Source organism: Nilaparvata lugens, unplaced genomic scaffold (assembly GCF_014356525.2).
Source record: "Nilaparvata lugens isolate BPH unplaced genomic scaffold, ASM1435652v1 scaffold2355, whole genome shotgun sequence".
Classification (NCBI taxonomy): Eukaryota; Metazoa; Arthropoda; class Insecta; order Hemiptera; family Delphacidae; genus Nilaparvata; species Nilaparvata lugens.
The window spans coordinates 29,263-53,684 of record NW_024090294.1 but is presented as its reverse complement, the minus strand read 5'-3'; the positions used below and the strand labels follow the sequence as shown (position 1 = coordinate 53,684).

The 24,422-nt window shown below is 34.1% G+C and overlaps 1 protein-coding gene and 2 long non-coding RNA genes across 4 annotated transcripts; 2 read left to right on the top strand and 1 right to left on the bottom strand.

Moving 5' to 3' along the window:
- The first annotated feature begins 2,099 nt into the window (after positions 1-2,099).
- Positions 2,100-2,810, top strand: LOC120355511 (piggyBac transposable element-derived protein 4-like). Its single transcript, XM_039443963.1, has one exon. It carries the CDS (start codon positions 2,100-2,102, stop codon positions 2,808-2,810), a length of 711 nt encoding a protein of 236 aa, XP_039299897.1.
- Positions 2,811-3,337: 527 nt separating this feature from the next.
- LOC120355513 lies at positions 3,338-11,596 on the bottom strand. Its single transcript, XR_005573546.1, has 5 exons — positions 11,349-11,596; positions 9,828-10,000; positions 7,347-7,486; positions 6,139-6,264; positions 3,338-5,408 (listed from the first exon to the last, which is right to left on the bottom strand). It is a non-coding gene; the product is annotated as an uncharacterized LOC120355513 (long non-coding RNA).
- Positions 11,597-13,316: 1,720 nt separating this feature from the next.
- LOC111053604 lies at positions 13,317-20,661 on the top strand. 2 transcript variants are annotated; one of them, XR_005573544.1, is made up of 4 exons: positions 13,317-13,532; positions 15,040-15,127; positions 18,702-18,908; positions 20,398-20,661. It is a non-coding gene; the product is annotated as an uncharacterized LOC111053604 (long non-coding RNA). The 2 variants fall into 2 exon arrangements; XR_005573545.1 differs by having other exon boundaries at positions 13,321-13,532; positions 18,738-18,908.
- The last annotated feature ends 3,761 nt before the right edge of the window (positions 20,662-24,422 follow it).

Sequence of the window (24,422 nt, the reverse complement as noted above, 5' to 3'; positions counted from 1 at the left end):
AATAGATATCAAAGTGAGAGAAGATAACAAGATGTGTATTGTGAAGTGGCAGGACAACAAGTCAGTTATGATGATATCTAGTAATGAAGGCAAGGAACCCATCAACATGGTTCATAGATGGTCAAAGAAAGACAAAAAGTACATTAGTGTACCACAGCCTCCCGTTATAAAGGCATATAATATATATATGGGAGGTGTGGATTTAGCAGACCGCATGCTTTCATATTGCTCTTCAAGGCAGCGAACCAGAAAGTGGACTACTAGGACAATAATGCATTTGTTTGATCTGGCAATTTCCAATGCCTGCCTCTGCTACCGCGAAGATCAGGTGAAATCAAACATACCCCTGAAGAAGGTCACACAGCTGAGAAAATACAAAATGGAATATGGAGAGCATTTGATTGAAGTCAGTTCAATTCCAAGTGACAGCGATGACTCAGAATTTATCATATCTGATAATGAAGACACTCCTGGTAGAAAAACTAATGAGATTCCAAGTGTTAGGTTCAGAACTCATGGGAACCACTTACCTGAAATTACATCAGGTATTCAGCAGCGATGTAAAGATTCCAAATGCTCAAAGAAAACCTCAGTAATATGCTCAAAGTGTAAAGTTCACTTATGTTTAGTAGCACAAAGAAATTGTTACTTCAGTTTTCATACAAAAAAAAAATAAACTTAAAAGGAAACTTAAATGAACATTTGTTGAAAATTTTATAAATTCAGGGTCTTTATAATTTGTTTATGTCAATTTATGAAGTATTTTTTCTCAAGTATCATACTATTAGAATGTAGGTTCTCTTTTGTAATTTTTCTTTGTAACTATTGTAATTTTTTTAATTTTCTTGCAATGGGCTTTAGCCTTATAACAATTGTCAAATAAATTCTATTCTATCATTTTATCCCATTCTCATAAGTATTAGTTTGTAAAATAAAATAATATTTCAATGAAAAGTTCTTCAACTCGGCTTTCTCTCCTCTGAATCTCTAAAGACCCAGTGTACTTTTAAAAGGACATCAAAAAAATCTATCACAACATTTGTAAAAAAAATATATGCATCACTTAAGAGTTTTAATTAACTGGAATTGAAAAAACAACAATTTGAAATGAGAAAATTTCTCAGGGCTGTACTTGAGTAGGAAGTCTTGTCCTTATAGAAGTACATTGGGTTTTCATAACATGATGTTGTGAGTCTATCTTGGGTTTTACCAGAGTACAAAATATTGTACTTTTAAAAGCACATTGGGCCTTAGGAGGGTAGAAACATCATCTTTGGTTGTGGTTAGGTTGGCAATACATCACGTGATACAGAATACTGCCAGATGATGCATTCAGTCCAACATAACCTCGTTTTGTTAGTGCTCACAAATCTCTGTGCGTGTTCAGTTGATTGTTTTTATGCGTTAGCTAGATAAACAATGATAGAATGATCCAAGTTATTACAAAATGTCAACGCGAATGAAAGAAGGTGATATAGGTAAATATTTGGAGTGTCTTAGTAGTGACTCTGATTATATTTTCACTGACAATAGTGATGAAGATCCTACCTACGTAGATGAAGAACCAGAGCCAAGCAAGAGAAGAAAAACTACTACAACAGAAGTTCTACAAGATGCTGAAATTTCAGAAACTGATCTATCCAGTGATGAATCTCAGCATTCTGATGCAGGGGCACCACAGCCTGATCATCTTGTGTGGAGTGAACCAACTACAATTGCTAATAATTTTGTTTTTGATACGCAGCCGGGAGTGAATATTGATTTTATTTCAAAGAGGTTAGGTAACTCACCCATCGATTTTTTTTGAATTATTCATTGATCATGAATTATTGAGCTTCATTGTAGATGAAACTAATAAATATGCATACCAGCAAACAATTTTAGGTATATTGAAAGGAAATATGAAAGAAAACTCAATAATAGCTTTGTGGAATGATGTGGATGTTGAGGAGCTGAAGTTTTTTTTTGGATTTCTAATTTGGATGGGACTAGATAGGAAGCCTAGAACTAAATCATACTAGTTAACTTTTATTTTATATCAAAATAAATTTAGCATGAATTATGGCTTATCCAGAAATTGTTTTGAGGCTATTTTGAGCATGATTCATTTCAATGACAATGAAATTCGTCCTGATGGAGATGAAAGTGCAAAAAGATTGCACAAAATTTCAACAGTCATTGAATTAGTAAATTCTCGCTTCATAGAAGCAGTCACACCCGGCAAGACATTGTGTATTGATGAAACAATGGTGCCCTTCCGCGGTAGAGTAGTTTTCAAGCAGTATATCAAAGGGAAACGCCATAAATATGGCATCAAGCTATACAAGCTTTGCTCACAGGAGGGATACACTTGTAAACTCAAAATATATAGTGGTAAGGAGACAATCTTGGACAGTAAGCCAATTACAACAAGTTTAGTTTTGAAACTAATGAACCCATTTCTAGATGAAGGTAGGCATTTGTTCACTGGCAATTTTTATACTTCAGTTGATCTTGCCCATGAACTGATCGATAGAAAAACGTACCTAACTGGGACCCTTCGTAAGAATCGCAAGCATGTGCCTAAGGCTGTAGTGAACAGAAAGTTGAAGAAAGGTGAGCTTGTCAGTCTACAAAGTAATTCAGACGTGATTGTGGCGAAATGGAAGGACAAGAGGGATGTTTTGTTTTTGACAAGCAGAGCAGTTCCGGAAATGGTTACCATCGCCACAAAACGAGGCCAAGAGATACAAAAACCATCGTCGATTGTAGAGTATAATGCTGGTAAAACGTTTATTGACCTAGATGAGCTCCTACAGCACTCCACATAGACGCGGCCAGAAGTGGTATAGGAAATTGGTATTTGAGCTACTACTAAATACTTGCGTTATAAATGCTCATTACATTTTCAAGAAAGTGACGAAGTCAAACATGGATATTACCACATTTAGGGAAAAACTTGTAATAGCGTTATGTCCAGATAAAAAAATAGTAGAAGGAGTCACCAGCTCACACCATCTCGTTGAAGGTAAAAGAGGAAGATGTTCACTGTGCTATAACAGACTGTCAGAAAGATTTGGGCGGGATCATGCCATGAAAAACGCTAAGAGGGTAACAACCTCATGCCCAAGATGCCCAGATGAAAATTACATGTGATCTCCATGTTTTTTCAAAACTCACAACGTAACGAAGAAACGAATACTTAGTCAGATCTACAATTAGTGTAAATAGTAGTTTTAATTCATTCCAATTTATATTTCCTTTATTGATATTTATATAATATGACTGACGTGACTTCATAAGATGATTTTAACTCAATGGAACAGACTTGACTACATACTTGATCAACTTTGGTGAGTTTTTTTTTCAATTATATATTATTCTTAGATATATCTCTTGATAATAATAAATTGTAATGCAGAGTTTTCATGTTATTTTAAGTTTAGAAGGAAATCTCTTGTCAGTCTACAGTGAGATTATGCTTCAATGGAAAAAAGAATGAGTAAAAGGAAATATTACACGCATGGTCAAGGAAAATTACCCACAACAAACAAACCACAACCACCTCCCTCCCCCCGCCCCATCAACAAATTAGTGCTTCACTAACTTTTTATAGCACCGATCGCCACTGGTCATTGATAGGAAACTGATGAAAATTGAAAAAGAAAAGTAAAAGTTCTGTCAAAAGTAAAATTATCCTGATTTCCAGTTTCTCTACCATTCTACCATTTTTGGATGACGTCTTCAAACAACGCAAATTGACAGTTCGGAACAAATTGATGCAAGTGCTTAGAGACGAACAGAATAATGATCTTCCTGTTGTCGAGTTAGTTGATTCTAGTAATTCCCCTCAGTATAGCATTGTGGAACAAAATGACCAAATATTGTCAAATTCTGCAATGCCTGAAATTTTATTGCAAATTAATGAGAATAATTATTACTAAAATATGAAGTGTTCAATAAAGAGTTGTCAAAAAGACGGTGCATTACCCACCCAACTGTGTATCTTACATCAAAGCTATAACTAACTAATCTTTCTTCAGGTGGTATGATCTTGCAAAAATTACTGTATCTAGATAAATCAGGTCGTATAGCATCAACTATACAGTCAAAGGTTTCCTCATCCATACGTGGATAACCATGAAAAAAGTTGTAGTCACTATTTAAGTCTGACATAATGTGATGAAATTCACCAAATTCCTCTCTTTTCAAATATATTTCACGCACCCATCGAGTTCTGCAATGGCCTTTCGAATGGCGAATTTCTAAAAGTCTCAAATTTCTAAATTATAAATCTGAATTATGGCGAATTTCTAAAAGTCTACAATTGATTGCATTGGTAATCCAGATTTGTAACTCACAGACGCAGTTGTAGGTGACATATAAAGCTGATGGTTCGTTAACTGCCCTAGTTAATTCAGATGATGCTTGAATCTTGATATGGGTCTACCAATTGATATGCATAACACGGAATAGTGATAGAGCAACACCTTACTGAGACAGAAGCTGGCCTATTTTCAGTTCAAGTGTAGATCTAATGGACTCTGAGTTAAGATATACTTTCCCACAGTTTAGTTGACATAAAAAATATTAATTATAATTTTCAAATGGAGTCAAGTATGGAAAAAAACATAAGTATTTTTTATTGAGATTCAGGCCCACATAAGTCCGAGTTTTGTGTGTGGATAATAATTGTATTGACGAATATGAAATAAAAAGATTCAAAGTTCAATGTGTGGTCCAAGTAACTAGAAATCAATTTTAGAATAAATAGCGGAATGCTAGAGTAGGCTCCGAACCAATGGAAAGCAATTTGGGGCAAGCTAGAATATTTTAGAGGTGCTAAACAAAAAACATAAAATACCTATTCATTGAATAAAACAAGTTGATACTGACAAATTATCGTATTTGCCAAATTGTGCAACATTGAGACCTTTCCAAGCAATTCTTTATAACTGAATATATAATTTGACAACATAGTCGATGCAGCGTTATATTATTGAATATATTCAGTCATAAGGGTTTGAATGAAAAGTTAGAAAAATCGCACATTTTGATGATACAGATATTTCTTCCAAGTCTCAACTTGTTAAATTCAGAGTATAGTTAAAATACATCATTGATGTGTAGTATCAGAAAAATAATTACATTTAGTAAGCAGCCAATAAATAATAACTATAAATAAATACTATAAAATTACTGAGTAAAGAAACTAGAAATTACGTGGCACTTGAAAAACCTGTAGAGATGCGTGTAGAATCCTGTAGAGATGAGTGTAGAATCCTATAGAGATGCTGGTAGAATATTATATGAAGGCGTGTAGAGATGACAATATTCATGCTGTGGTAAATTCCATCTTCTAAAATATTTCCACAAAACTAGACCAGAGTAGACTGATGTACCGAAGACCTATGATTTCAGACGTAAACCTGAAAATATGAATAAATTTATGTAATTTCCAGTCTATTGAAATCAAGCAGAATTATTTTAACATGTTATATTCGAAATATTGAGAAAACTATTCAAAATATTGTTATATCGCTTGAAATTCAATATCTATCACTACGTCACCTTCAGAATGACAATGAAAGTTATACGGTACAGTTTTAAAAAATTATATTATATGAGTTTTGATGAAAATTTTGGCGAGCCAGCGTAACGTAGTGATCGCAATTTCAGGCTTCTGTTTCTACACCAGTCATGGGTTCCATTGCCATTCGCTTGAAATTTGTGTTATCCCTCTGCGTATTATCTAAACACAAGTCATATTCTGTACCTCTATGGGCATCAGCAAATAAGTAAACTTGAATCGCCTACAGTTGTCAATTTCCTCTCATACATTATTTGTGTTTGAAAATAATTTGATAAATTCAATATCTTCTGATCTGAAGTATATTTACAGGTTGAAGAAATATTTCTAACAGAATAATAAAAACTAACAGGATTTTCATTTCGTAAAGAAAACTTAGTTGAATTAACAAAATAATTGATTTTTGAAGGTCTAGTTTTAAGGAGACTTGAATCTATTAGCAAAAATCGATTTTCATGAATTAACTTTCGGATTAAATGGAGAAATTAGAAGTATTGTCCCGAAAATTAAACAAAAATAAAACGGAATTATAATTACAGTCACGTTAAAATAATAGATGAGTTACTTACTTCGAGATAATTTGAGGAACATTTTGAATAATGTTCAAAGTTGGAGTTAGTTACTTCTTGCATCTTATATTGGCCGGAGAATGAATCAGTTACCATACTCCTCCATTGCACCGCATCAGCCCACTCCTGTAACCGAAAACTTGCATTCAATTGGAAAATATATTAATAATAATTCCTTATTCGAAAAAATAATAATTCAAAACCCTGAAATTGAAACGAGATTAGTCTAAAAAGAATAATATTTGTTTACACATAATATGTAATACACATTATATGCCTTCAATCATTTTCATTCTTCTCACGTGTAAAAATTTCCATAGTAACGATGACATTAATCTTGTTAATCAGAGCAAAAATTATTTGAACGCAGGACTACAATACGATGAACTCTTCAGGCAACTTTGAGAAAATATTTTTTCACTGACCTTACTGAGAAAATTGGTTATATATCATGATGAATGTAAATGTAAATAATGCAGGGATGAAATGATGATAATAATAGTTGGTTTTTAATAACAGTGAAAACCATGTAGAATATGTAGATGTTTAGTGACAAAGTATCAACTAGCAATCAGGTAGGTATCCTAACTTAATACTGAGTTTTAAAATAATTTTCTGGTGATTCCACCAACCACGCAAAGATTCAACAACAGATTTAAATCTGTCACTGGATCGATGCCATCTGAACAGTAGTGTGTTGAGTTAGCCTACGTTTATTGAGTTTCAGAAGCCATAGATACCACAAGTATGGGTAATGGATGAAGCAGAATGTATCAACACTTGTCTAGGCATCAAGAAATTTGATATAAAGGTCGACAGATCATTGCTTTCTGAAATCAAAGTGAGACGCTTGAGCTGGTTAGGTTATGTAGAAAGAATTAGCGATTCAAGAGCCGTTAAAAGAGTCTTCAGAGAAAACCCAGGTGGAAGAAGGCTGAAAGGACGTCCACGAAAGCGCTGGCTGGAGGATGTAGACGCAAGGCTACCGACAGAGGAGTGGAGAGGCATTCTAGAGGAGGCCAAGGCCCTGGACAGCTGTAATGGAGTAAGTAAGATTATTAATTTATCTGCTAGCGCAGAAGAAGATCGTGAAGTTCTCGAAACAGTCTTTCAAAAAGTGAAATCATACAAATAAATAAACGTATTAGTATTGTAATAGGTCATGTTTTCCAAGTTCAAATTAAATAAATTCAGTGAAGCAACTTGACCTTCTAGACATGAACTCGTAATTTGTGCAGTATTGAGTGGACCCGCCGGATTCCGCCATTGTGGGTGAATTAGTAATACGCTCAGAAACTCCTCCGCATCCCACTGAAGAGGTCGCATAATCTAATTTTGCTATAAACTCCTGAAACACACGAATAAAATAATTTCATCACATATTATAGATATTGGTATGTACCCGTGCTTTGCAACGAGCCATTTTCTTGTAATAAATTTAAATATTGCACATATAGATCATACCCTATCAATATTTAAAATTGGTATTAATAAGTGAATTAATATTATCATTATTTATTGAATACTTATTTATATTTGAATTACTTATTTCAAAATAAGGTACTAAGAAATATTGTTGACGCTCCTTGGTACATCAGAAATGCTGATCTTCACCGCGACCTTCAATTGGAGACAGTCACGAAAGTTATTGAGCACTTTGCGGCCAAGCATGAAGAGAGACTCCACCAGCACGACAATATAGAGGCAATCCAGCTGCTTGATGTTGATATCTGGTCAGGAGGCTCAAAAGAACAAAACCGCATGAGTTAGTGAAGTGAAATTTGTGTTGTGAATTGATGGCTTGAAGCTGGTGTTAGTGATAGTGAAATGTTCATCCCTTCAAACCAAACAAATTATTATTGGCCTACTAACTTGATTGTATGAAACTATTTATAGGATACAAACTAGACTAAGTAATTGTAGTCAAAAACTAGACAAACTGAATCATAGGATGAGGTTTGAAAAGTCTATTTAGTAAAATTAGGATAAAATAAATAGCTTATTAGTCTCAGACTAGGTGCTAATTTTTATATAATAAAAAAAAAAAAAAATTTATTGAATGCGGTAATTGAAACCTATTTAATGAGAAGTACTTTCTTAAGTTAAGTAACTTTTTTGCACTTCAATGTTTGTTATTCTTTGTTCTTCCCTCTCTTAAAGCACTGCATCGAATGGACATGCAGGTCAATTTGGCAACTGCGCTTGTTTCTATGATTACGGCATCACTCTGTTCAAGTTCAAATTGGCTCAACCGGTACTCCAATGTTATTTCACCCCTCCAGTCCAATTCGGAAGTGCATTAAAATCAAGTTTAGCTCTCAGTAGTATTGATAAAAAAAGACAAACCAGCGCGTTTGCTGATAGGTGTCTAAAAATTGCATTGAAGGCTAGTGCTATGTCAGATTGTCAGCAGACCTACCTAAAGCTGGGTTTTAGTTTGTGCGTAAATACCGCCGGTGACCACGACAGGGTGAGGATGTCAGATTGGGTAGATTTCAGTTTGTCTAAATAGCCTGAAAGATTATGTTTTGATGGGGAAAATAAAGTTTATTTTTTTATACTTTCAAATGGCAATATATTGATATTATTAGAAATGCTTTGATTCTTTAATTATAAACACAAATAATGAAAAGTTATTTGATCAGCATTTTTAGCACACTTGAAATTTGGACAATATGAATGTCAACAATGCTTGTCGTCGTCGACTGCGGAAGTTTACGCACAAACTAAAATGCACCTTTACAGGAAGCTATCTTGGCAAGAGTTCAAATGGAACGAACTTTTCCAACAGCATTCATTAATAATCTAGAAGGTACTGCAGAACTATCTACAAATTGATCCTAATGATCTAGAATCAACAATTAAGAGAATAGCTCAAGTACCCTCCAATCAACAGCTGGATGTTTTTTCAGCAGTGTGTGATAATGAAGTACTAGTACCTTCTAGAGAACACTCTGTTAAGTCTGTGCAGACACAAAAATTTAGCTCTATTTCTGCTAAATAATCAGTATCTTCTTCATATTTATAGACCACAGGCCTATCATAGGCCAGTTATAGGATTTCTGCCCTGAAATTCTACAACAAGCTGCCTGTAGTGTGAAGCAATCGGATGAGGCCGCCTTCAGGAGAGCCGTCCGGAAGCTACTGTGTGACAAGGCATATTACAGTGTAAATGAATTCATGGATAATTTGAATTTTTACTGAGAGCGCGATCACTGGATCACTGCTATCTGAACTGTTAGTTTTTTTTAGTTGCGGTACGTGTTTTGAGTCCATCGATCCCTCAATTGTGGGTAATGGATGAAGCAGAAGGCATTGAAGTGACTTAGGGGTCGCCGCCAACCTGCCTCCCCGACAACTAGTCTCCTCGCTATTTTGATCACAGGCGTCAGTAAATCCCCTGGCAAAATATAACATTGCCGTCAACTAGTCTTCCCGACAGTAAATCCCCTACTGAAAAAAAGGAGCTTAGTAAGCTCCTCACACGCTCACGACAACTATGCTTCGTGCAAATCTTCTTCAGACTTGGAGGAATTTGCGGCGCAGAGAAATGGAGAGAGATCAGCCAATTGCAGTGATGGATTGAGTCATAGGTGGAAGCGTAGTTGTCAATTTGTCGAATATTCAGTCGAGTCTGTGATTGCAGAAAGGAAACTTCCTAAGTTTAACATGAGCGCTTGAATACTCACTGGGAATTAGAGAACGCTGGCCAGTACACAACGGCAACATAGCAGCCGTTGTATCCCTGCCACTGTATGCCTTCTCTGCTGCACATGTCCATCCCAAGTCGGAAGTTAATTTGAACGGAGTATAGTCTCCCCGACAGTAAATCCCCTGCTTGTTGATGTTGTCACTTCTATCACTGCAAACATAAAATGAAACAAATAAACTATTTCTCTTTCCGAATTCAACTGACTTGGAAATGTTCATTATTGAATTGGCAAGCATTTTCAAAATGAGTTTGTACGTCTCGCAAGTGATTCCTGCATGTATGTATAGAATATAACATATATTATAAAGCAAAACTCTACTGTTTAGTCTTCAACTTATGGCATTCAAAACTTTAGATTGATACTTTACAGTATTTTTTGTTTTTCCATGTCATGAGAATTGTAGGAATAATTCTACATCGATTTGTCACTGTTCCCTTTTAGATAACTATTCATTAATTTGTAACTATTCTGTTTTGATTAATTATGATTGATCAAAGTTAATCTTGATTTTTTACTAATATGAAATGTAAAGGGTTGAGTGACAGCGAGTCCTAGCTTTGACCTTAATAAAGTCGGGTTCGGTGATGCCAACCAAGCTCCTTGCACGCTAGCGTCAACTAGTCTCCCCAACAGTAAATCCCCTACTGATTCAGAGGAGACTAGTTGTCGGGACCGTAGACGACAACCAAGCTCCCCGTCAGTAAAGCTTCTCTCTCAGGAGCTCAGTTGACGCCGTCAGTAAATCCCCTCGAAAATGGTTTTAAAAGGAGTTTTACTGTCGGGGAGCATAGTTGGCGCGTTCCCGACTTAGAAGACAGTTAAATTTAGTCCATTTATCTCACAACATACTTTCACCAATACACCAGACAAACTTCTTGGATAGTAGACACAAGTATTATAATTACACTATGACTGATAGGTTATCAGTTATTTTAAATGCTATTGATATTGCAGGAATATCTGTGACACTTTAATCCTAAATTTTATAGAGTAGTACCCAAGTAGTTTTCTTTTACTGATCAGAGAAATGATTCCAAGTTTCTTCATTTTAATTTATAAATTAACGGTGCAAATTCCACTATTTCGATCTTTTTAGTCCATCCTGGAATCCCAGTTCATATCAGAGTGATGACAAATTTTGTCGTTCCTTGGGGTCTTTTCTTCTAGGAGGTAACTTACATGAACAGTGTAATAGAAGGGTTGATTTTCAAAAATTGTTGAGTAAGCAACATCATTCAACAGAGTCTAGGTTTTACTAGGTACTGCCACACAGGAATCCGTCTTCTTTTATATTGTCAAAATGTTTTATACACACAGCTGAATTGTTAGTAATTAAGACTGTATACTCTTCTCCGGGTATGCAGCGTGACCACTTTTTACGTAATTCTTCCTTTGGAAATGAAAACACAGAAACTGAAGATTTATTATAATAATAATTTGATTTGCAACCGGGAACGCAACAATTCAGAAGCATTCATTATTAATGCCAAAACTTACCGTAATAGAGTAAGGTATGTACAACTTCAGGTTATGTTTTCACTACAGTAACACGTTTTTCACAATATTTTATTTGATAATGTTTAGCACTGTAAACATGGACAATTTAAATGAACGTTTCTTAATATCCACGCAGGGATTGATATTCAACGGTACCCGCATTTTCGTGTTTAATTAAATAATTTGAGCTCAACTAAAACGGGAAAGCACGGTCATTCTGTTCGGTGTGGTGTGCCTGTGCAGTTTGCACGGATCCACGGAATTCCCGCGAGTCTCGCTGTAGAACTTCACAAACCACTCTCTGTCTCAGACAGCACCGTATCGCGCATGCGTTAGCAACGGGTATTTCCCGTTCCATTCAGTCAGTTCTTTGAATTTAACGTTCTTTGTGATGATGGTTACGGAGCACTGTAACTGGAGCCAATCGTCATTCTATTTTTGATGAAGATATTATATTGTCCAATGATGATTTATCATTAAATCCAATATAATAATCAATATATTATCATTTTATTTAATAAAAGAAAGAATACTTTTGAAAAATATAATTAATAAAATATAACAGTTGTTATTTAACTGATGTTGAAAAACACTATAACTGAGTCAGCATATTGTCATTTCGAAACAAAAACCGAACCCTCAACCTCCCCTTCTACATTTAATACATCAATAAACATAACTATTTGAAAAACCTCTAATCCCTTCCAGCATATTGCAATTTCAAAGCAAAATCCTAACCTATCTTTCCACATTTGAAATATCAAAAAGCATGATTCTACCTGGACCCTAGCCCTTTCTAACATATTGCAATTTTAAAGCAAAAACCCAACCTAACCCCATGAAACATTATTGAATATAATCCAAAAAACCTAACCACTAACCCCTCACCCCTTCACATTTAATAATTTAGATTTCAAAGCAAAAACCTAACCTATCCTAATAACATATTATTAAATATAACCTAAATTAAACCTAACCTCTAACCCTTTCACATTTAATACTTTAGATTTATTTGTCATCTTTAGAACAAAACATAAACATGTGGTTCATTTCATGAACATGTTCACAAACATGTGGTTCATTTCATGAACATGTTCACAAACATGTGGTTCAAAGCAAAATCCTAACCCCCTAACCAATCCTTTCACCTTTGAAACATAAAAAAAACATAACTCTACCTAGACCCTAGCCCCTTCTAGCATATTGCAATTTCAAAGCAAAAACCTAACCTATCCTAATGAAACATTATTAAATAAAACCTAACCCCCAACTCTTTCACATTTGTTGAACGATAGACAAGGATAGCAACACCATTGCAAATCGTACACTTCCATTATAACGTGGACCTCACTATAGATACTCAAAGAATACTTTAGATTAACTATGTTATAACTGTGACTGTTGCTAGCCGTTACTCTGTTTCTGAGACAAAGCACAAAGTAGGAGGAATCCTCGGGGCCGCGGAATTGGGAATATCTGGAACTCAAAATATCAATGTTAAATGCCCTATGCTTGAAAACTGTTGCTGGGTGGAACTCCGAATATTTGTCAGACAGCGGAATTGGAAATATCCGGAACTCGAAATATGTTGCTAGGCGGAATTGGGAGTATCTGGAACTCAAATTACTTGTTTGGCAGATGGCGGAATTGGAAATATCTGGAACTCAAAATATCGGTGCCAAAGTGGGAATACTTGTAATGTGTTTGTCATTGAAAAATGGTTCAAGTCTGACTTATTTTCTAGAATGATATGGACTTTTGGACCTGGTTTGTCGTTCTTTTTCAATTATAGACTATTCATATGATTTGCGATTGTACCAAAAAATAAGTAGAAGTAATTTAATATTTTCCAGATAATATAATATTTTATAATAAAATAATAATACGTGCATATCTATTATTTTTTAGAAAATTTAATATGTCTTCAATATAATAGCATCAAGTTTATAGGTTATGTTATGCATAATAATAATAATAATAATTATGGTAAGTGTAACGTACATTTGCATTTTGCAACAGAAACAGCTTCTTATAGAGTATTGTTTTACAGGCTAATCTTTTTTTATGTAATGTATTCAAATGTAATTATAATTAGGATTGGGATAATACAAAAATATACTTTTTGCTTAGTGATATCTATTACATTGTGACAGAATTTGGTTTCTCAATAATTCTCATCCTGAGGTAAGTTTAATGTGGACTAAGTTACTAAAGTTGAAAATATTATTTTAAAATAGCAAATTTAATTTATTAATAATAGGCTAGCAACTTTTATTAATTTCTTTGTTCTATCATTAGAATACTTGAATAATATTAGAAGTAGGGGTACTGAATAGGCTAAATATATTTAGACCTTATTCCCTATTGTGAGATATTTATGAATTTCATCTTATTTTAAATACTGTAGTTAGGTTACTGCATCATTTATTCAATAAATTAAATAAAAAAGGATTTGCTAACATAAGTGATTTAGGCTACATGTAGGCCTACTGCAGTCAGGCTACTTGTTGGAAAATCCATTTAGAGAAATGATTCAAGATTAAGCTTAGAGTGGTTTAGCCAAATGTGGATTGTTTTATAAAATAAAGTTTTTCAGTATTTTATAAAAAGTTTTCCATTAACCAAATTATAAACTGAATGAAATTCAACCAGACTCACTGAAGCCCTAGAGCTGATTGGATTGGTTGTTTGAAGATAATTTATATACGGTACTCAGACTACTGTAATTTGTAGCATCATAGAGAAACAATAGCATAAAAAACATCTCATGGTGTTTAATTTAATGGTTTAGTATAGGGCTCTTATGTTGTAAATTTCACTGTTAACTCAAGCCGCTGATATTCCTATGGTATTTTTGCTTTATGGTAACTCAATATAAATATAATAACTCTGGTACTATGAGGTCCACCTAATGGCAGCATTTGATTAACATTGGTGTTGCTATTCTTGTCTATCATTAGACAAATCAAATTGCTTTGAAAATTGAAATAAGTTTTGCTCTATCCTCATGTTGCTTCACATGATTGTTTTTTTACAATGTAAAAATATACCTAATTAATTAGACCTTACAAAAAGATTTAATTTAAATCATAAAAATTTATGAATTACTAATTGAATGATATATTTTCTGGATGAATAAAATATTATTTATTAATATTATTAAATAGAATGCACATTTAATATTGGGTTACATCAGATATGTTATTCCGAATCAGCTATCCTCTATTATAGGAGCCAGTGGCAATACAGGAAATCGGCAACGCTGTTGTCCTATCTTTTCTACTGGCATTATAGCATTGACCAAACTATAAGCCTACTTGAATGAATGAATTTATTTGCCAAAAACAAGATACAAACATAAAAATTAAAGAAATGTTAATCTATTTAATTAGAAATTATAACAAAATGATATCCTTATTTATGATAATAGTATTAATAAATAAAGATTAAATTTATGCTCACATGCATGAGTACAGTAGGTGAGGCAAAAATACCTGCAGAAGGAAGATTCCTTGTTTGCCAGTGTGACTCGTATAATCAGCTGTACTTAAGTATCGCTGTATTTATTTACCCTCTTTGAATGAGTAGTTTTCATTTGATCGCCAACTTTTTTTCATGCTAATGTTAAATTTAATATTATACAAAAGTTTTCCTTATAAATTAACAAGAAATTATTATTTATATTTTACAGTGCCAAACTGATCAACTGCATCCTAATGGAACGTTCAAGATGTGATTCAGTAACTGATACGGTTGTTGCAATAATTATTTTTGACCAAGTAAGTAAACAATTCACCATGAAATGGAATTTTTGCTTTTGCTCCAAATCAGTATGGGCTGGGACACACAGAGAACAATCTGCGGGAAGCGGTCAGAGTGGCCTTCATCTATATTTTAGATATTCATGTCTATAACCTGCTAAGACCTCTCTGATTCCTGTCTGCAGATTGCTGTGTGTGTGTCCAAGCCACAAAGTTTTATAAATATTGTGCGCCACCCACTTGGAAAACATTTTACAGGTGACATTTTTGTACTGTTTCGATTTGGATACTATCAAAAACAACTTGAATATGGTAATTTTAAAAAATCGATTTAATTTACTTAGAATTGATATTCTGAGAAATCAAATATGTAATGAGACAGGCAATACTTTCTTGATCACTTTATACTTGTTTTCACCCCTCTGGAAACGCTGCTGCATTGTGGTCGTCAGGCTAGTTTTACACTCATTCGGTTCGATTTGACACTTGACTCTAATAAATTCCATCAGGTTTCAATTCGTTGCTAGCGAGAGGCTACTTTCACACACTTTCGGTTCGGTTCGTTTCGTTTTTGGCGAATTCCTATAAGTGTGAAGCGATGATTCGGTTTGAATTCGGTACCGAATAGCAACCGCATAGCACCGAACGCCCCCTCGACACGAATAGGTTTTATCATATTCGAATTTGTTGCTAGGGAAACAGGAAAAAACAAAGTCTTCTACACACACTGGCCTTTTTTGTTTTTATTTTAACCTGATATCGTGATTATCTGTTTCAAAATTTCCTAAGTCAAAATCATATGGTCAATTCAATTCTGTTAGTTCACAGGAACATTTTTTTCTCAATGAATAGTTTGCCAAAAAATATGAAAGATATAAATTAAAACTCAGGGAGAATTTTTTTTCCACGAATATTATATGATTTCATCAATGGAGAGAAGAGATGAAGTTTATATAATACCATGTGTCAAAACAAGGAACAAATTTTCAATTTAAAAAATTATCTCTCTAAACATCCAAAATTAACATAATCAAAAAGAAACTATTCAAATAATTCACAATTTTTAATTAACTTTTAGGGTAGGTTTCCGAGCTCGGGATTTAGCTGAGTTCTAGACTTTAACTGGCTTTAAACTCTGGAGTCAGAAAATTGGCTTTCCGAGTCAGAGCGTTGACGTAGTCGAGGACTTAAATAGACTGTGTAGTTTAGAGATCACGTTAGACCCTGGAGTTTGTAATTTCGCTTTCTGAGTGAAGGGCTTTTAAGTCCAGGACTTAAAACAGCGTGATTTTAAACCCTCGACTGGGGTAGGGTTTAAATTCAAGTTCTAGACTTAACTGAGCAAACACAATTCAGTTATTGTTTTGGAGAAGATAAAAAGCCAAATAATTGTCATGGAATACAGTTTTTTTTTCAAAACAAATACGTTTTCAAACTCAGTAGCCTAATTAAATTTTCATTCATAATCACTGGTTAGGATCAATGATCAATAATAGCATAACGTAAAATGAAATGTTTATTCATTCACCTTTCAAAGGTTTTGCTTTGAATAGGCCTACAAAGAAATTGAAACGAATTTTCACAAAATAGTTTGGAGAGCATGCTCATTTGAATTGTCCCGCTGCAATCAGCTGTTTCCGTTTTGCTATAATGCCAACAATACAACAGCAAAATATTGTGAATTTCCCTCATGTTTACTGCGTTAAAGTCCTGGACTCAAATAAGTCGAGAACTTGATAGACTCCGGAGTTTAGAAGATAAAATCATGAATCGTCAATTTAGACCCGAGAGCTTATTTTAGTCCTAGACTCTGTAAGTCCAGAACTTATAGATCCCGAGCTCGGAAACCGGCCCTAAGTCTAGAACTTGAATTTATACCCTACCCCAGTCGAGGGTTTAAAATCACGCAGTTTTAAGTCCTGGACGATTTTTGATAAATCCTTGACTTGCAAAGAGGCGAGAATCTAATTCAAGTCCTGGACTTATAAGCCCTTCACTCAGAAAGCGAAATTATAAACTCCAGGGTCTAACGTGATGTCTAAACTCCAGGGTCTATTTGAGTCCTCGACTACGTTAACGCTCTGACTCGGAAAACCAATTGACTACATCTGATTTTGAATCTGACTCCAGAGTTTAAAGCCAGTCAAAGTCTAGAACTTGGCTAAATCCCGAGCTCGGAAACCGGCCCTAAATTTTTGTTGTTCAAGAAATAACATCTTACAATTTAACACCAGCTGTTATATTTAAATATACCAGCATGACCTGTGAAAATCCAAACACAGCTGTTTTTGAGAAGAAAATACCTAATTAGAACCGTACGAATTAAAACCTGACATGTATGAAAGCCTCATTCGTTTTCGGTAACGAACTGAACCGAATGCGTGTGAAGCGCCTAAGCTTCACTGTGCAGAATAAGCCTCGTCGACAGAGTGGTGGTCATGATGTGGGTCTGTCTACCCACTAACTTTTCAGGGTCTTCTTCAACTTGTCCTCTTTCTATGCTTCGTACAGTAGCTGCAACCTTGTTCAATATTCTTTTGCTCAATAATTCAGGCCCATTCCTGGCCAAGGTTGAAGTCACTTCCACTACATGGATCAATTTTGCTTGTAGATCTTTTTATAGTGATGAGTTTCTTCATTTATTGTGAACATTTGTGGTTTCCATTCCACCATTAAGGCTGATTCCAGGATAAACATTGCAGGCAGAGTCAAAATGAGGCCACAAAGGTTGAAATAGTGGTCTACAATGAGCAACTATCTTGAATAATGAATCCTCAAAGTTTCATGAATTTATTTGCTCCCAATTCAGCAATGGATCGGATCTCACCCAAGATTTAAACTATATATCGCAAAAAGTAAAAATTATGAATTGAGTTTTCCCTTGTGATGTGCTTCATTTAGTGAGACCGATGGTATCCAAATCGGAATAGCCTTCTTTGAAAAATGTTACCATAAAAAGTTTTGAAAATCGTGATGCACAACCTTAAGTTATCATTCTTACCAAACATGCACCTGCCACTCCCACTAAACTGTTGACGTCTTGCTCAAGTGACTCCACTGAATATATTTATGAATACCGACTAGCATAAACTAACTTATTGCCTAAGCACAAAGCAGGTTCAAAAACATCACATTCATATTAGGTGTACTTCGTCTACTTGAGCCTACGTTTATTTATTATAATTTTGTACCAATTTTCACTTAGATAAGACTAAAACTACCATAATTTTATCTTTGATAGATTAACTATAACAATTTTAACATGTCTAGCTATTATGCTTATCAACTCATAAAATATTTTGTATGCAACATCAAAATAATTTAATATTTTATGTTCGCAAGTTTAATATTGATATTTAATGTGTTTTTAAGAGCATTCTAAAAGAGATATATATAGAGAAGTTGATGTTTTTCTAGCTCAAAAATGTAAACTTGAATCGTGAAATGTGAAGAAAATCATACATTGACAGCCTATCATTTGCATATGAGCATGTTCCTACTGCTGGCAGCAAATAATAGGATAATAATATATATATATTTTAAAATATTGAATGCTGGGATTATAATATTAATCATACTTTTATTATTACAGATTGAATCCACAAAATAATTGAAGAAATGGTTTCAGATGATTACGAACAAGTGCAGCTATCTTTGGAGAGGTAATGCACCTACTGATATCCCGTGATAAGAACTTGGGAGAGATTTAGTGAAAACCTGGAGAACGGCCACTTAGCTCACAAATCTGAGCTGTTCACATCAAGCTGATATTTGTGACAGCCATTATAGCTTTAATCATGTAAGTAAACACTTGATCATACTATAATTTTCAATTATTTGTAACAATTAACTGCGCCCGGTTCTACTCAGAATAACAAAGGCACAGGTTTCTTTCTCTAAACTACAACAGTACTATCACCGACAGGAGTCGAGTCGGAGCAGTGGTAGCGGACGGTCGTGTTTCGAGGAGCGCAGATAAGATAAACCGTTTCTTGTTTATGCCTTTAGAAATCTTTTTTCATCGTAGATCTTGTCCATAACCTAATAACTTACTTTATTAATTTATTCTTTCAATATAATAAATAATCTTTCTAATAATAACTCATCATAACATCAGTAATAAAATCGGTATTGTACCTCTTAAAGTCTACTAAAGTATTTAGTACTTGTCTCTCTACTTGAACTTATTAGTTGCGAATTCATTCATCAGTAACCATAATCAACCAACTTAGCTGTAATAAACTGTATTGAATCGTAAATTATCTCTTTATAAATTGTAGGTTTGAATTACTCTTACTCATAATATTAATATATTTTTTATCCATCCAGGAAATTGAATAAACTAAATTTTTATATATCTGATCATTACCAATAAATATTTCACTGTATAAATTCATTACCGTATAATCGGATACAGGCCATTAAACCTTAAATAAAATGAAAAATAAATAAAACAGGAGTTCTACTATTTTTCTCTTTGGGAGGATGGTGGGAGTGTTTACCGCTACTCCTGGATACAATTCGTCCACTAGCATCCGTCATAATGGTCATTGAACACAACTTATTTGTACATCTATATGAGATTTGTCCCTTCTGGGATACGTAGCTTTTTCGAAATTTGAATTCGTCAACCCACATTAAACCATCCATTACACTAAAGTCTGCAGTCAGACTATTTCGTTCTGAATTAGTCATATTTTGATGAATAAAGCAAGTAAACAGCAAAACAAAAAAAACTTAAATTAGCCAACAGATTATCATGCAAGCAAGCTAACACGTATTTATATTTTTAATACTAATATACTAATCTTGCATCCTATAAGCCTATTTCAATTCTTACAGCTCATCATGAAAAATTAATTCAGTAAGATTATTGTTATAGTTGAGCGTTAAATATTCCACTAGGTAATTGGTATCAGGCATGTCACACTTGCCTCATGATCATGATCATCTTCCCGTTCATCGGTAGCCGCTGGGCTGACAATTTTGGAAACATAGGTCTGTAGAATGGATTAATAAATAATTGTTATTAGTCCCCCTATCAAAATTTCTATTCAGAAACCATCCCCAATATTCACACAACATATTCCTAAAGTTTCATGCCGTTCTGTCAAGTAGTTTTTAAGTTTATAGGGAACAAACAAAGTAACAAATTAACACATAGTCATTTTATATATATATATATATATATATATATATATATATATATATATATATATATATACATAGATTATTTCTTTCTTACATAATTATCTTTCTGTTATTTCCACTTTTTTTTTCTGTTACAGTTTCTCGATTGATCAAAGCACCACAGACTGCATCGTTCGTCACCTCTGCCTTTAAGCGCGTTATCACCTACTCCAATAAGCCACCCCAATATCCTTAATAAGCAATAGAAGTTCTTATCGACTGTGTATGACTCATTAATATCCATGTTCTGTATAAATTTATGTGATAGGCCTACTGGTATTAATGTTGATGTACCGTAATGTTTTTTGCTCATGTATAATTGATAATAATACATTAAAAATAAATATAATGTTAAATTATTATTGTTGGCTCTTATTGAACGAGCGTTAGCGAGTTCTCACTTTTGACTTACTGAGGGCCAAAGTCGTCCGTCTGTTAGTATGCTCTGCAATAACTTTAGAAAGAATTGATCAGTTTCAAATTTTAAACACGTATTCTTCAAACCTTTTTACAGGTCAAGTTACAGGTCAGTTACTTTTTACAGGGACACATACTACCGCACCGCGCCAGCACCGTCACCGTGTTTGTTGCCCGCGCCGTCACCGCGAGCTAGTTCAGACTAGTTCAGATTACTTTTCGACGGTGAAGGTGCGGCCTAGTTTAAGGCTCTTCGGTACACTTTTTATTATTCAAATTGGATAATATTTTTCAATATAATTTTTAAGATCATTATAAGAATGAGAAAAAGTGGCAACTGAAATTTTTGAGTGGTCTAATAAGCGAATTATGGGTTGTCGAAGTGCTAACTTTCCAGATTTCGTTTTCTTTCCAGATCATAAACGGTTTCGACTATATTATTAGAACTTCTCTTGAGAATTCAAAAAATTATCCTTTCCAAACTAAAACATTTTATTCCTCATTTCGTTCATAAATAAAAAAGTAACATTTTTTGCAAATTCGATAACTTGTTTATTTTGGCATTAATCGCGAAAAAACGCATATTAGAACAAAGCCAATGATATACTGAATGTATAAAAAATATAGAAAATTCGAAACCGTTTATGATCTGGAGAGAAAACGGAGTTTAGCACTTCAACAACCCATAATTCGCTCATTAGACCACTCAAAAATTTCAGTTGCCACTTTTTCTCACTCTTATAATGATCTTAACAATTATATTGAAAAAAATATTCAATTTAAATAAGAATAAAAAGGTGTACAGAACAGCCTTAACATAGAGAGTGAAAAACTTATTGAAGAGATACAGAATTTTTCAGTTTTGTACGATCAAAGTGATGCGAAATATGGTTGAACGGAAAAATAAGTTAAAGTAAAAGTAGAACCAAATAAGTTAAGCCAAAGGTATAACAGACATAATATAATAAATAATTAAATAAACAACAAAAAGTGTAAAATAAGGAACCCGTGATTGTGTCTTGAATTTTAAATTTAAAACAAATCACGTGTAGATGCAGAAGGCAGAAGATAACAATTTTATTGCTGGATATATATTTCCGATACATGTATTGTTAGGCACTGAAATATTTATACCAGCACTATTATTCTCATTTTCTGTGTCTACAGGTAATTAGTTTAAAATTTAAATTATAAATTCAATTTAGATGTAACAAGATTTAAATAGTGTTCTATTATCAACATTAGTTTAACACATTCAGAAATCAGACCGCAGTAGCACTACAGAACTGAGACACTGCTGTCGCCCGGATATGTGTGCTCTCCCACCGCCATTACCGTGTCGTGGGCTTAGCTCGGCCGTACGTCGGCGCGGGCTCGGTGCGTTTATATATGTCCCGGCCTTGAGTCTGCACACAGGCGTTTGCTTTTTTCTATGACTGTCTGCTGCTCCGTGCGTTTGCCTTAACACATGGCAAGATGAAATACAAAAGGTTGCAAACAAGTTTGGTTATCAGTAGTGTACTATAAATATCGGGGACAGAGCTTCGCTCTGGAGTACAAAAGCATAACAATTTATTACGAAAGAAGAAATTAAAATAACATTCATACAGAAATGTTCTATCTAATCACAGTAAATTGAGATTAATTCCCAGAGGAATGCAAAAATTTCCCTCACAAAGGCCTAGTTGCACAAAAGCCGGTTAAATTTTAATCCTGATTAACTTCATGTGAACCAAATCAGAGAAGACCATTTCAAAAAGATGGATCTACTGATAGCCCGGCTTTTTTGCAACCGGCACTAAGTACCTGATTGAATACAAAAGTTCAACAGCTGAGTCATAGTTTTGACACAGTCCCACACACATGAACTCGCTCACTCACTAACTTCCATCACCAACAGACGACGAAATAACTATTATCAGCTATTTTCCAAGGATGAATAATAATTATCCTTTTAATGTCCTTCAGCGAGTTTTCCCAGGGATGAGACCTAGTGCAATCGAATCTTTATATTATAAACCTACTATCTTCTGAATTTCGTGAGAATCGTTAGAGCCGTTTTCGAGATCCAGTGAAATACAAACATATAAACATCTAAAACTGTAGTGGTATCTTGAAATCTATTTTTCTATAATGACAATCTTTGCTGAAATATCAGCAAAGTCATGTGCATTAGGCTATCATTTCATAACAATACGGTACTTCACTTTTTATTAATACAAAATATTGTTTATAATATTATTTCAGAGAAAATCAAGAGCCGGATATCATAATATGTGATCGAATTCTGCAGAATAAAGTTTCTGAGTGATTCAACTGTCGTCGCTATGAAAAATAGAATACGCTAGTTTGAAACTTCCCGCTCATTCCAGTCCACCCAATAGCGCTACTTCGCGCTAACTTTTTATCCAATGAAATTTCAAATGTGCAAATATGTAATAATGGTGTAGCCTACAATTCAAAACTTCCCATCATTTATATTCCTGAATTATATATGGGTTTTCAAGTCTGCAGGCGAGCAGAAAAAATATGTTATGGGTAATTCCACAAAAAATGATTGCATGACAGTTTATGTAAGTACGGTACCCACGTTAATTAATGAAAAGGACCGCTCGACTGATTCCAAACCATTTTTGGTTACAAATAATATGGTTAATTGCTCTTTTCAATCTAATACGTCGTTTTTGATCAACTTCACAGGAGATATAATAAATTTATCATCTCCAATAAAAAGGATCAACTTTAATCTCTTTCATCTTCTAAAATCATCTCAACAAAAAATGAGGTCTGGGCGTATGGAATACACCCCCCTTCCCCGACGTTGACCAGTGCCTGTTTTTGACCCGAACAATATGGTACAGTAATCCTATGCTTAATAAACACAACTAAGGGCCAAGCCACATGAGTAATATTTTCAGACGGCACGACAGACAGGAAGCTGTCCGATTGGCAGATAGGGTTTGCGTTCGGGAATTGGCCTGATAATCAGCCAATCGGAGATATTTCTGCCTTGCCGACTTGTTTAATAATAATAATAATAATAATAATAGTATTTTATTGTTTCAAACGCTTCGTTAGGCTTGGCCCTAACTCTATTTGGTCAACTACGGTAAGCATAGGCAACTCGGTAACACATAAAAATTGTCAACTATCAACATTATGATGTTGACTACAGCACCTTTGTATTTTCATTATGATAGGTAATCGATATTTCTACATCTCATCAAACACTGTGTCAGAAGTAACTTAAAAATGCGTTTACACCAAAGTTATTAACTTAATCCTTATAGATTCTATTAAATTGAACATAACTTATCATACACATGATGAACATTATAAGTGAAGTCAAGTTTTGTTAAGTTCCGTTTCAATCTAATAGAATCTATACCGGTAAGGATTAAGTTATTAACTTTGGTGTGAACGGAGCTTAAAGCATTCCTTATTTCTCTTAATTATTCTACTTTCTATATTTCCTTAATATTTTATTCAACGATTAATTTATCCAGCTATAGAGGCTGAGAATGCTTTAATTTTGGTTGTAAACTAAAGTAACATCCAGTAGCTTTAATTAACAAGGCTAATTTCGATCAAGACCAACATATTCGTCACTATGGCCCAATGAAAATCGGAAATTTATGTATGGCCATATATCGAATATAGAATAAAATATACGTTCTAATTGGAGTCGCATTTTTCTATGTTTGTA

Excerpts from the sequence above, each read along its gene's own strand:
- LOC120355511 (XM_039443963.1), top strand. The coding sequence starts at position 2,100 with ATGATTCATTTCAATGACAATGAAATTCGTCCTGATGGAGATGAAAGT.